This window comes from Paramacrobiotus metropolitanus, unplaced genomic scaffold (assembly GCF_019649055.1).
Source record: "Paramacrobiotus metropolitanus isolate TYO unplaced genomic scaffold, Prichtersi_v1.0 Parri_scaffold0000009, whole genome shotgun sequence".
NCBI classification, from domain to species: Eukaryota; Metazoa; Tardigrada; class Eutardigrada; order Parachela; family Macrobiotidae; genus Paramacrobiotus; species Paramacrobiotus metropolitanus.
In genome coordinates, this window is record NW_026570229.1 from 2,103,804 (window position 1) to 2,117,201 (window position 13,398).

The following is a 13,398-nucleotide window of genomic DNA, read 5'->3' on the forward strand; positions in this document are numbered from 1 at the left end:
CCTTCCTCCGTACTCACGTCGGAATTATTTTTGGCAGGCAGGCAGGCAAATGATGATTTAATTTCCTCCTATCATTTTCAGTCAATCGCGCGATCCACCGAGCAATATTCCACAGGCATGCCACACACGCCGTCGTCCACACTCCTTATTTTTTCTTCCTCTTATCATTTCATATTCATCCCCAACCTATCCTCCACACCATCCTTGTAATCCCCGGTTTGTACACCCCCACCACCCGATGCTAACGTGTCGCAACACGCAGCAGCACGCCCGCGAACCCCCTCCATCATCAGTCTCGGTGGTGTGCGTGCGCTGTCTGTCCATCCTCTTACGATGAACATTACCAAGCACGTCAATAATCTCCTGTGGCCCGAATGGTTCTGGCTCCCGGAGGGCTACAACTGGACGGTCTTCAGTTCCACCCGCGAGCAGAACTATCCCGATTTCCACTGGATCTACTTCCCCATTCCCCTGTCCCTGCTGGTCTTCGGTGTGCGGATTGTCTTTGAGAAGTATATTGTGGTACCATTATCTAGGGTGTCGATAGCCGTCGAAATGTGCGTGTTTGCGCAGGTATGTGTGCAGTCCCATCGGGCGCAGTATCGGGATCAGTGATCGGCGACCCCGGGCGCCTCTCGACAATCCTGTCCTGGAGGCTGTCTTCCGCAAGAAGAAACGCATACCCCCGACCGAGGTTATACAGGTGCGATCATTTTTCTTATCTTTTTTGTCGATTACTTATTTTTTTAAAAATTATATTGTCAAGTGAAACTAGAATTTTCGTAGCTTTTTATGTAAATTTATTTTTACGGTAAATTTAAATTTCGTGTAGTTTCTGTCAATCTTTTGATTTTTATAACTGGTTAAAAAACGCCGTAAAATTAAAATTGGATGCTATTGCGTAAAAAACACCGTGAAAATCAAATGTGTAAATTCTGCAAATTTCCCCAATAATATTCAGTTTGGCCCTCTGGTGCCTTTACATTTTATTTAATTATTTAATGTCCTGGATTATTTTTAAATTTTAATATACTACATTTGTTGCGTTTGAAAGGATTAATATCTCCTTTTTTGACTTGCCATTTGTGAGATATTTTTCATCGTATAAAGGTTTTTCTTAGCCAATTATTTCGCTCCTTTATTTTACCTTTTTCATAATTATTTTTTTATGTAGGCACGATGCATTTGGTTTTTTCGTTTAACCCTATCTGAAAAATAGACCAGATTTTCAAACTGTTTTGTATTTTATAGACAATTTGGCATTATCACATTTTTATGTATTTATAACTTGTATTAATCTAGGCAGTCAGACGAAAATTTAATCGGATTTTTCATGGATATTTGAATTTTATTGCTGGTCATAAAATCAGTTTATTATCCGTTTGTTTTTGATTCTGATGGTGTGTTTAATTTATTCCGATGTGTTCCGGTGCAGGATTTAAGCAAGCGTGTGGATTTAACATCGCGTCAAGTGGAACGCTGGTTTCGCCAGCGGAAGGCCGCGGACAGCCAGAGTCAGCTGCAAAAGTTCAACGAAACCGGGTTTGTCGATGCTTGCTTCCGTTTCAGTCCCTGTTTTCTACGTCATTCCGTGTTTTGGGCAGATGGAGGTTTTTCTACTACACATCCGCTATGCTGTACGGATTCTGGGTGCTGTACGATGTAAGAGGGAGGACTGAATTTGCTATGGCGAAAATAAGGGAAATTTCGGAGATTTATTGGTATTTTTATATAGAAACCGTGGTTTTACGAGACGAAACAGTGTTGGCTCGGGTATCCCTATCATCCCATCGATAACGATGTCTTCTGGTATTACATGATCCCCATGTCCTTCTATTGGTCGCTTCTCATCTCGCAGTTTTTTGATGTGAAGAGAAAGGTGAGCTGAACTAGGAAATACACTTAAAATGCATTATTTTGATTGATTTTTCATTTTTTTTATTTTTAAAGTCGTATTTTAATATCGATGGTCAACTAGCCGATTCCTGTCTGCCATTTCTAATGAGAATTTTTAATATAACCCTTGAGTTTAATAAAAAAAATTGAAACTTTGATTTCTAATCGAATACACGCTTGACTTTTCCAAATTATCTTAGCAGATTTTTTTACTTCTTTTATTGATGAATTTTTTAATAAATTTCCCATCATAGTGTAATATTTGCTGTATTTATTTTTTGAGTTAAATTTTTTCTTGCTTTTTATTTTGATTAATTTATTAACGAGTTTCTCATCATGGTGTGATATTTGATCTATTTATTTGTTAATTATGCAATTCGGCTGCGTTAAGCGATTCTTTTGTCGTTGGTTTCTGGTTTGTCGGTTAGATTTGTGATTAGTTGTGAAGCGCATGAATGGGGTCGGCGTAAGCGTGAACATTTGCGCAAGAGATTAGATAAACTGACGGGCGGGTGTGTTGTCAACTGCTTGTGGCCGTATTAACAGGATTTTTGGCAAATGTTCGCCCACCACGTAACCACCATCCTGCTGCTGGTGCTGTCCTGGGTGGACAATCTGACGCGGGTGGGCACCCTCGTGCTTCTCATCCACGATGTGGCTGACGTCTTCCTGGAAGTAAGTCGCTCCCTAATCACTGTGAATAATTTTACAATAATTAAAAAAATATTTTCTAAATCGGCAGTAAAATGATTGACGTTTTGAAATAACTTTATCTCTTACGGTTTCATGAATGTCGCTGCATGTTGCTTATCATTTCACGCAGCCACTGCACTACAATAACATTATGTTAATCCTCTGTATAAAAGTAAACTGATGATGTCGATTTGTTTCTGTTATTAGTGTTAATTATTTAATTTACTTTTTTAATTATTTTTGTAAATGAAGATTCAGTTTGTGATATGTTGCCGTATCTTCTGAGAAAACTGGGACGTTTAAAAATCACAATTTGGCCAATGTGATTGTGTTGAATAAGTGAAAAGTTTGTTTTGCGTACGGCTACACTATTATTTTAATTACGGCCTTAATATGCGATTTATTGTTATTTATATTTTTTTAAATAACGCATATTAGAATTTATTTCAGAATATTTGGTTCCGTTCTTTTCTGTTTCTTGTTCAGTTGTAAATGTATTGGCTGAATTAGGCCTGCGTGCGTTATGAGTGAAGAAACGGAAAAATGTAATGTTGCTTGTGTGTTGGGCAGGCTGCCAAATTGGCTCGTTACGCCAATCGGCCGCGATTATGTGATGCCTTGTTCGGCGTGTTCGCCATTGTCTGGATCGTCACGCGCCTTGTTATTTATCCATACGCGTAAGCGCATACACTTGTCACCGGTCGCACTGCATTTTTCCCCGGCCGTTTTACGGTCAAACATATTTTATTTTCTCCATCGCTCGTTATCGCGAGATAATCGTTGTAAAAATTCAGAAAAATAAATGCGTTAGATAAAAGTTGAATTATTTCTATTTTCCAAAAAAAATCAGCCTCGTGATTTTGATAAGAATTCCTGACGATTTGAAGATGTGTAAATTTCAGTTAATTTAATTAAATTAGAATTCAGATTTTATATTTATTCCGGTAGTTAAAGGAAAAGAAAAAAAAAAGAAATCAAAAGGTGAAAATATTTCTTAAATAAATAAATCTGAGAGATTTTAACTAATGTAAATCGTTGCGAATTTTAATCTTATAATCATTTCGGTAATTATGGAAAAATAATTTGAAGTAAAAATTTTTCTTTATTCGGAAAAATCGAGATTGTGATGCACAAAAGAATTTCCGACGGTTTCGAAATACATTGATTTAGTTTTTTTATCAAAATGTTAATTTTTTTATTTATTTCGATTATTATAAAAATTGTGATTGATGTTGACGTAACCGAATTATCGAATCGAATTATCAGATTATCGAATTATCAGGATTATCGAATTATCAGAGGTTGATCGAAGGCAGTAAAATGGAAAATTAATGTGTAAAAAATTGACATTTCACGCGGGAAATTCGCTGCGGCTATGCTGGAAGTGATAATTTATTCTTTGGTCTGTCGGTGTATTATGTACTAATAGTGGACATGTATGTCTATTGGCAGGGTGGTGTATAGCGCCGCGTTCGAGGGCTGCCAGTCCGTGGGCTTCTGCTTCCCGGCGTACTGGGTGTTCAACAGTCTGCTGATTATGCTGCAAGTCCTGCACTTCATCTGGACCTGGTACATTCTCCGCATCGCCATCAACAGTCTCCGCACCGGCAAGGTACATTCCGCAACAAGAAATATTTCATTACAATTGCTTATTTATTGAACGATTTGCTTTAATACATATTATTAAAATATTTACTAAAATTAAGTACTTTTTTTCTGGACTGGTGCATTCTTGACAGACTTTCCCGGCACTTTGTTGTGCGCAGCATTTTAGGAAAAAATCAACGGTGCAGGCTGTTAATATTACTGCTTTTAATTATTATTAAAAATGTAAATTTATTTTACCATTGATTTAAAAATAATTATATCGACAAGCAGACAAATGCCTCGGTTTTGTTTGCTCGTTCTACAGGGAAACTTGTAGTGTAATGGCTGTGCGCGAATGCTCGCATGCCTTGTTTGGCAGTTACCCCCGGGCGGCGGTTGCATCACATTTGAACAGTAATTAATAATCGACAATTTTTTAATTTGAAAAAAGAATGCAAACTTTTTATTATTATTTGATTTTTTTATTAATGGAAGAAAAAATGCAGTGATTTTTATTCCGAAGGCTTACAACAAAGGATCTTTTAATTGCCAGACTTGACTGCAGATTTAGCTCGGGAAATTAAATTCTGAAACAAAAAGCCAACTCCGATTTTATTTGCATTATAAATCCTTTTTTATTTCCAATTTTCTTTATTGTGAATGAATTTTTTATTTACAGACTATTATGCAGCATATTTTATACAATATATTTTTCTGAAGATGTCGTACTCAGTCAGAAATATCAGGCAAAAAATGTAGAACGAAAACCCTGATGTAAAAAAAAAGGCAAGATTAATTGTGGCAATGGAAAAACATCAGGAAAAATGACAGGAAAAATCAGGAAAAAATGACAGGATGTTTTTATGATTTTTTGGTACGGTAGACGGACGACGCCCGCAGTGATACCGACGAGGATCTGGAGCTGGACGACGCCGGCGACACCACCGCGTCCCTGACCAACAATCACACCGCCGACAAGGGCGGTCGCCCGGCCCGCAACGGCGTGGTCAAGACGAAGGCGCGGCGGGAAGAATAAATAATAAATACAATCGGGAAAAACCGACGGCACTTGTGATTGAATTGGCCTGGAACGGCGTTGATCCGCGGCATGGATGTGTTTCAGTGTGGATAGATTTGTACTGTTTTCCCCCCATATTTAATCCATTTAACCTGGGCTTTGTGCGCGTTTCTCTGTTTGGGCTAAAAAGCGGTTTGTGTGCGTTGTTAATTGATTTCTTTCTCTTTTTACAGAGCGGTTTTATCTGGGCGATTTTTTAGCTGATTTTATTTTGATTAATTTGTTTATTTTTAACCTGTTTTCGGTATGTGGGTGTGTGTGGTGATTTTATGGAGATCTATTGGTTTTTAATTTTGGTTTTACTAATTTTATTCGTCGCCGTTTGGGATGCAGCGGAGTTCGGTTTATTTTACCTGTGTAACTGAATTTAATAAAAAAAATACACGATGAATGATAATAAAATGTCCGAATATTAAAACGTCAAATCTTGATCGCGAAAAAAAATTATTTATACTCGTACAAATTTTTAAATTTTTATTTGTCGCCGTTAGGATGAAGAACAAAACGCACGATAATAAACTGGATGTTAATTTATAATTTACTGGTTATTTACTGTACATCATTTACTGTACTTTTATTACAGTATTAATTATTATCCTGTTTCTAAAAGAAGATCAATAAAAAACACGGAAAAAACGGAAATCTACTTTTCAAGTCATGCAAATTTTTGGAAATATTTATTTGTATAAACTGTTTTATTTGCCGCCGTTGGAATGAAGAACGAAACGGAGATTTGCGGCAATTTCATGCATGTGTATTCTGTATAACGAAAATATAAAAGTAAAGAAAAATCACTGAATAATAACCAAAAAATCCGAACAGCAAACTGTGGAGTTTTGAAAATTAAAAACAAATAATTTATAGGAACGTTTTTACAAGCTCAGGAAACTAGAGACAGAATATTCCCGTTCAAGGAACAACCACCGGAACATGGTATCCCGTCAGCACCGTGAAATTCTGCACGGCGACACACCCACTTCCGGTGGACGCATTCCCCTGTTTGGCCGTCACCACGACGTTATACGTCGCATTCGGCACCGCACCATTCCAGTCCCAGTACTCCCGCACCCCGGCATACGTCCCCCGCCCCGCTCCCTCGCCCCCGGCGCACTCCACCCCGTACTCCGCCCCCGCCGCCCGGACGGAGGGCCTCCACTGCAGCCGGTAGTAATTCCGCGGTCCTAACAGCACCGGCGCCCGCGGGGGGCCGGCCGGCGGCTGGGAGATACTGCGGATCCCGCTGTGTACCGCGCCCTCCCCGTGCCGGTTGCGTACCCGCAGTTTGAAGGTGTAGCTGCCGCCCGGCTGGAGGCCCGTTAAAACGAACGGCGGGTGATTGGCCGACCACGTTTTATTGAACGTTTGACTGGAATTGGCTTGACTGGTGAAGCGGCCCTCGATGCTGGTGGTCTCAATCAGCGGATCACACCACCGGAAGTCAAAGGTCACGGAGGTGGCGGTCTGGTCGAGGACCGCGACGTTGCAGATACGCGCCAAGGGAAACGTCGGGGTCAGTCGACTACCGGTGAACACGGTGTAGGTCGACGCAGGACTCGATCCAAAAGCGTTTTCCGCGGTTATTTCCACCGTGTAATGGGTCTCCGGGAGGAGGCCGGTTAAGGTCACGGAGGTGGCCGAGCCTTGCGTGAATAATTCATTCCGCTCTAAAAAAATTATTTTTATTTTAAGGAAATATTTTTTTAATTAGTGCTCACCTACGGGAGAAGATACGGGGTAGTATAGAATTTTGTAACGGAAAATGGGACTTCCGTTGTCGACGGGAGCGGTCCAGAATAACCGGTAACTGACGTCCGCCGGGAACTGCATTTTCAGAAGCGGCCGGGTATTTTCACACGCTGTTAGATTAAATGCTCTTGCCATATTAAAAACTGCCAGAAAAGGGATTAACGAGAGAAAGGGAACTTCCGGATCCCGGATTTCCGGTAGGGAATTTACGGCAGAAATAAAAAGGGAATAAAAAGCGGATTTTTTAACCATTTCTGAATATAAACTGATTAAAATTTAAAAATGATTTTTCGAAATTTGGCAACCGCCCAACGTTGCTATTTCCGCTATCAACGCAGCATCGCTCATTCATCGCAGCGACCACGCCTTTATTCGGCGATCTATCCGAGACGTATCATTGCGACAACATTACGCAGAATTTCTGCTGCGGATCACAGCCAGTTAGGCGCTTGCACTGCATCTGCAGTAATACGTTCCCTGTACGAGCGCTGTGCCGTGCAGTACAACACACAGCGACTGGACTGCTCGCGCACAGTTGAAGCGTTATCAAGAACAAGCCCCACCCCGCATTTCAGCCAATCAGCCGCGTACGAGCACGTGCCAGCCGGATGCTCGGCGCTGCTGTCTGACATGCCAGCGCAGGCTGAGCGCATGCGCCGTCGACGGCAGCAGGAGTCTTCATTTCGCTGTGCAGGGTGCTTACAAGATTTCCACGTCACACAACGTCACGATAGTCGCCATAGATTCTGGCTCGCCCATCATCCGTGCTTTTCCCCAGCTGATTATCTCTCGCGTCGCGGCATATGTAAGTGACCACCGCATTGTTTGTGTTTTCTGACCATTCGTTCTTTATTTATTGCGTAATACGCCAGAATATTTCACGAAGATAATAATTGGCAGAAATTAGAATTTGTCAAGGACATTAATTTTTATTTTTGAATTTTGTTGGGGTCGTCGAACTGTATGCCTGATTTTTCAAAATCACACCGCGGCTTTGGTTGTCTCTGGGAATTAACTTTTTTCGGTATCTCTTAGTTTTTTTCGCCTATGGTTTTCAAATGTGTTGGTTATTTTAAGGATCTGCCGAAATAATGCGAAACTAAGAGCGACAAATTCTATCTGCAGTGAATTTTGTTGGTTTCTGTATTTCTCCGTGCAGATTCTTATGTTCATAACAGAGATAGTTCGCAAATGCGTCAGATTGTCATTTTGCACAAACACTGTTAAGCTTCAGCATGCACTTCCCTGTAGCCGGCTCTTTTCACAGTGTACCAGAGAACAGGGAAACTGCGACGCCAACCGCTTCTTCAGCTGATCAGCCTGAAACCGCATTTTCTCGGCTTTCTTGACGTCATACTGGCTTTTTTTGGTAACATTAATTAGGCTTCCGAACAGTAAAATACTGTATTTGAGGTCGTTACACAATGGCATGGTTTGATAATAAAACATGATTTCGGGCTTTATCGAATGGTGTCGTGCTGATACAGCAGCGCGCGACCATTTTGAACGCGGCTGCTTCGTTAGTTCGTTGCAAGGTGCAGCACAGTGTGCGTGTTATCGTGTAGTACACGGTACCGTGTTTAGACCGAAACTGCGCCATCAATCGATCAGTCACGAGTTCCTCCAGTGAAAGTGTCCGCTATGACGCATCAGAAATTGCATGATTCAGGAATAACGCTGAGGTTGTCGCGCCACCGTACATTAGTGGGTTACGACGTTATGTAACGCTGGCTTTGTCGCTGGATGATGTCAGAGCGAGCAGTAGCTTAACAATTTTCATGTTTGGACATGAAAGCGCAAACCTGAACTTCACTACTCGTATCCTAGTAGTTGCTTATAATTTTTTTCTTAAATTCAGTTGGTAATCGAAAGCTCCCAGTGAGCTCCCGAACACGCTCTAATTAAATACTATTTTCATTACCATTAATTTTAATAATAAGGAAAAATTAATGAAGTTACAAAATCTGCACACAAAGAAAGCGTTCTGTAAAGAAAGCGTAAAAAGCGTGTACCTGTAAAAAAAGCGTTCATCTTATTCAGATGACCTTTCGGTTGGTTTTCCCTGAACACAATCCACATCCCCAATTTTTCCCGCATCCCCCCACTGTCGGCATTGTGATCCGCTGGGCCAGAGAAGCATGACTGCATCCTCGCCACGCAGCGACGAGGATCTGGAATCAAGCAGCTCGGCCGTCTCCGAACCGTCCTCCCTGAACGACCACAAGGACCTCGTCTTCGCCCCTCCGCCGCACCATCCCCATCACCACCAACAGCAGCAGCATCGCGGCGCCCCCGGGGGCTCACGCGGCCGGTTAACCGGTAAACGGGGGGTCAGCGCACGCGGCCAGCACTCGCTGACCACCGGCGGCGAATTGGCCCAGCTCGCGCCTGGACAGACCGTCCAGTATCAGACGTCGAACGGTGAGTTAGATTCCCCGTTTTACCAGTAACGAGTATCCGAATAATTTAACAAAAAATGGCAATTAAAAGGAGTGCATAAAAACTAATATCAAATGCAACTGTAAATACAAAAATTAATTTTGTTAGACATTACCCAGTAAAAGACTGCGTACGGGATACATAGAATGGTTTTAAAAATAAGGACGACAGCTGCAAAACTTATTTCCACTATGCTATTAATTTTCCTTTTAGCGCGATTATAATAATAATAGCTAATAAGTAGCTGCTTTAGCGAACTTTAGACATTTAAAAAAAATCCAAAATTCCATATTATAATTATAGCTTTTTTATTAATAAGTTTTTCTTTCCCTGTATTTATTACTTGAAATGTATGGATTTTTTAAAACACAATGATATCTAATAATGGTATGTAGTTATTTTAGTGAATATTTTTCGTATGGTTTCATTAATAACTTGTAATGTTTGCCGTCTTAGCGCGCCCGAGCCTCCGCGGTGATAAATTAATAGTTAGAATTTCTGGCATTTGAGATTGACAATTGTGGTGTGGTTGCGCAGGTATTTTATCAGTATTACCCCTGAATTTGGCCGGTAACGGTAACGTGATGGCCGTGCCCAGTGGCAGCGTGGACATGTCCTCCTTGGCCGCCGGCACCACGGTGATCATGACCCAGGACGGGCAGCAGTTCCTCATTCCCGTCTCCCGTAAGCATCTCTTCCCTAGTCGGCTATTTTTGCCGTCTTTCCCTATAATTACGCGCGCTGTTGACATTTAATCCCGCACGCTATTAATTATTAAATATTAATATCGCCGGTAAATGGTAATTATTGTCAATTATCCCGGGTAGTGGGCGGCGATTCCTCCTTGAGCACCGGCAGCATGAAGTCGGTCGCCAGCGGATCCTCCGGCAGCAGCGCCGGCAGTCCCTCGCTCTCCGGGCCCAATCTGACGCCGCAGCAGCAGGTCATGGCTGAGGAGGCCGGTCGGAAACGCGAAGTCCGCCTGCTGAAGAATCGGTACGTGGTTTTTCCGTGTTTTATCTCAGGGAAAATTCCAGCCCGTTTTTTTTAAATTTGTTCTGGTGTATTTTACTATTCACTACTGTATTCAGCATTTGTGGTTTTATTATTAATATTTTCCACTATTTTTAAATTCACTAGTTTTTCTCTTTTCATAATTGAGAAACTTACTGAAAACCCATAATGTTTTATACACACGGTAAAATTGCTATTTAATGAATTTAATTACTTACAATTTACTGATTTATTTATGTTTTCACGAGGATTTTTCGCGGAGTTGTGCCGACTATGTTTTATCTGTTCCATGGTTCATTGCGTTTAATCTGATATTTTTGGAATACTATTTTCAGACCGATTGTGTATCGTTTTTGTCTATTTGCGGATTTTTTACAACCTGCAAAAAAGTTCCGAATATTTTAAATCGACAACACCATCGGTAACATCATATATTCAGTTTGATTAACTGGTATGCGAACGACCCGTGCTTTTCTGCAAATCAAATCTTTTGGAGCCCTTGCACTACACAATTCTTGAATTTTAACAGCAACTAGTGTGCTGCGGGCGTTTGTTCCGTTGCTCTGGCAGTCATTGCTGATTAAATTCATTCGCTTTTAGGCTTATAAATTTCATTATTAAAGAATAAGGTTCATAAATATGTGTAGATTAATTTTATTAATATGCTTTGCAAAAACTGACTGTATTGCCTGGCTTCTTTTTTTTAATAAATTAATTGTTTGCGTATTTTATTTAGTTTGTTTGACAGGGAAAATCGTTCGATTTGGAGTTTACAAATTTTATTAATAAAGTACAAATTAATAAATTCGTTAATCATGATTCATTTGTTTAAGAAATTCTGTATTTGACTCTCTGCCACTATTTTGCGTACATTGATTGTTTTACTTAAATTCTTTAGTTTGATTAACAGGGAAGCGGCGAAAGAGTGTCGGCGCAAGAAGAAAGAGTACATCAAGTGCCTGGAGAACCGCGTCGCCGTGCTGGAGAACCAGAATAAAGCCCTCATCGACGAATTAAAATCCTTGAAGGAGCTCTACTGTAAATCCACATCGCACGATTAATCGTTGCGCCATTCGTCTGCATGCTTGTCACATTTCTCTCTTGTTGCCCGTTATTTTCGGTCGGAATCATCCAGGGATCCGCTGTCCGCCCTGATGGACACTTTCATCGGAATTAATTATTGTCTTCGGTGTTTTTGTCGCTGTGTATTGGTTTATTTAACTTCAGTTTGTGTTTGGTATTTCCGCGCGATTATTTATCGGGTGGGAATGGTTTTTATCTGTTCTAATTATTCTTAACCGTTTTTTTTCTGGGAGACTGTTTACCTCTTTACGCGCCGGAAGTTGTTGGAGAGTTTGACGGTGTGCTGGATGTCTTAATGATTTTACCTTCATTCGACAATTCTCTGCTTGTTTTCCTGTCGGTTGATGAACAAAATTGATATAATTCAGGAATTTGGACATTCAGGCTACCGTTAATTAAATGCTTTCGTCGAGGAACACAACACACTCGGCAAACAATTTTCAAGAGAAAATTAGCAGCATTAAATAAATAGTAAATAAATAATTACTATTGTAATTATAATATTCATAAATAATTACTGTAAGTTTGAAATCCAGTGCGATGAATAGGCGGGATTTTCGCTGCTGTGCTGTATACACGTTTTGGTATTACGAGAAAAAAAGTATGTATTTTTTATTTCACGAATGTCGTATCATCGTATGCAAAATTGCAAACAATTTCCCGAAGCCTTGACGAATTCGCTGTCTGCAGGTTATTTTAAAATGTTTGTGTAATTTTTTGAAAAATAAATAAAAAATAATTTTGCATGAAATATAAACGTCTAAATCTCGCGTTAGGTTATTTTATAGGTTTGTACAATAATTATTATGTATTGAAAAATAACCGGAAAATATTTTTGCATCATCGTTGTACCAACGTGGAAATTCGTACATTTGACGCTTAATTACGTACATGAGACATTTGACGCTTAATTACATACATTTGACGCTTAATTACGATTATGCCATTGCACTACATTTTTGGCATGGGTTTTAGTGATTTTTCCCATACGGTCAGGCCCAAAATCGTTTACCGAAGAGAAAAGCTAAAAACGATTTAAATGTGGACATAATCAGCGTTCCATCAGTGTTGATGTTAGACTATTATTAATAAAATCTTTTCATAAGAAAACGCTCAAGTGGAAGCAATCAGCGTTCATTAGAAAAATATATAAGAAAACAGTCACCAAAAGAATCAAGTCGTCTGGAAGCGGAAAAATGTACAAAATCTGGGTTGAAAGGTTTTACACGGAATTAATTTCCCTCAGAATTCTAGTTAATATTAAATTCGATTAATAATGATGTTTTTAGTGTAGGTAAATATATGAGTAAGAAAACCTCGGATTTACGTCACCGTTCGGCACAAGAAAAATACAAAATGGCGATCACGGCTTCGTGAACAGTGAATAAGTTCTAAAGCGCTTACTGCACTGAATTTTTTCCACAACGGATACGCAAAGTGTTTGTGTAGTCTGGGATTTTTGCTGAATGTTCTTTTGTCAGAAAAGAAGGATTTATTTATTCTACCGGTGCAGCAAGCAAATAAGCGTTTCTACTAGAATTAATGAGTCTGCATAATGCCGGTTTCTACCAGGTAGAAACGTAGTACACTGCCATAGAAACGTAGTCTGGTGGATCTTCCAAATGCGGCTGATTAAGAAAAAAATTTGCAATTAATACTTAAAACTTTCGGCATTTTTTTTCTTATTTTATCTGGATGGAAAAAGGAGTGCTGCATGTATTCCTGAATTTTTTGTGAAAAAAATTGTGGTGTGAGAAGCCGGTAATGGCAGAAATTGGGAAAACTCTGCCGGAAAAATTCCGCAGTTAATGTTTAATTTTGTTCAACATTTTTTTCTTCTATTTTCTGGATGGAAAAGGGAG

The 13,398-nt window shown here is 40.0% G+C and overlaps 3 protein-coding genes across 4 annotated transcripts; 2 read left to right on the plus strand and 1 right to left on the minus strand.

Moving 5' to 3' along the window:
* The first annotated feature begins 51 nt into the window (after nucleotides 1-51).
* On the plus strand, nucleotides 52-5,672 carry LOC129582967 (ceramide synthase 6-like). The gene is made up of 9 exons (XM_055474602.1): nucleotides 52-512; nucleotides 574-703; nucleotides 1,436-1,542; nucleotides 1,605-1,662; nucleotides 1,736-1,879; nucleotides 2,443-2,571; nucleotides 3,160-3,266; nucleotides 4,042-4,201; nucleotides 5,060-5,672. Exons 1-9 carry the CDS (start codon nucleotides 334-336, stop codon nucleotides 5,210-5,212), a joined length of 1,167 nt encoding a protein of 388 aa, XP_055330577.1. The 5' UTR covers nucleotides 52-333; the 3' UTR covers nucleotides 5,213-5,672.
* Nucleotides 5,673-6,163: 491 nt separating this feature from the next.
* Nucleotides 6,164-7,313, minus strand: LOC129582949 (netrin receptor unc-40-like). The gene is made up of 2 exons (XM_055474581.1): nucleotides 6,970-7,313; nucleotides 6,164-6,918 (listed from the first exon to the last, which is right to left on the minus strand). The coding sequence occupies exons 1-2, from the start codon at nucleotides 7,250-7,252 to the stop codon at nucleotides 6,164-6,166; spliced, it is 1,038 nt and encodes a 345-aa protein (XP_055330556.1). The 5' UTR covers nucleotides 7,253-7,313.
* A 336-nt stretch (nucleotides 7,314-7,649) lies between these two features.
* Nucleotides 7,650-11,911, plus strand: LOC129582993 (cyclic AMP-responsive element-binding protein 1-like). Of its 2 annotated transcripts, none has more exons than XM_055474637.1 (5): nucleotides 7,650-7,805; nucleotides 9,041-9,421; nucleotides 9,977-10,123; nucleotides 10,267-10,435; nucleotides 11,352-11,911. In XM_055474637.1, the coding sequence occupies exons 2-5, from the start codon at nucleotides 9,139-9,141 to the stop codon at nucleotides 11,512-11,514; spliced, it is 762 nt and encodes a 253-aa protein (XP_055330612.1). In that variant the 5' UTR covers nucleotides 7,650-7,805; nucleotides 9,041-9,138; the 3' UTR covers nucleotides 11,515-11,911. The 2 variants fall into 2 exon arrangements, with proteins under 2 accessions (XP_055330612.1, XP_055330613.1); XM_055474638.1 differs by having other exon boundaries at nucleotides 11,364-11,911.
* The last annotated feature ends 1,487 nt before the right edge of the window (nucleotides 11,912-13,398 follow it).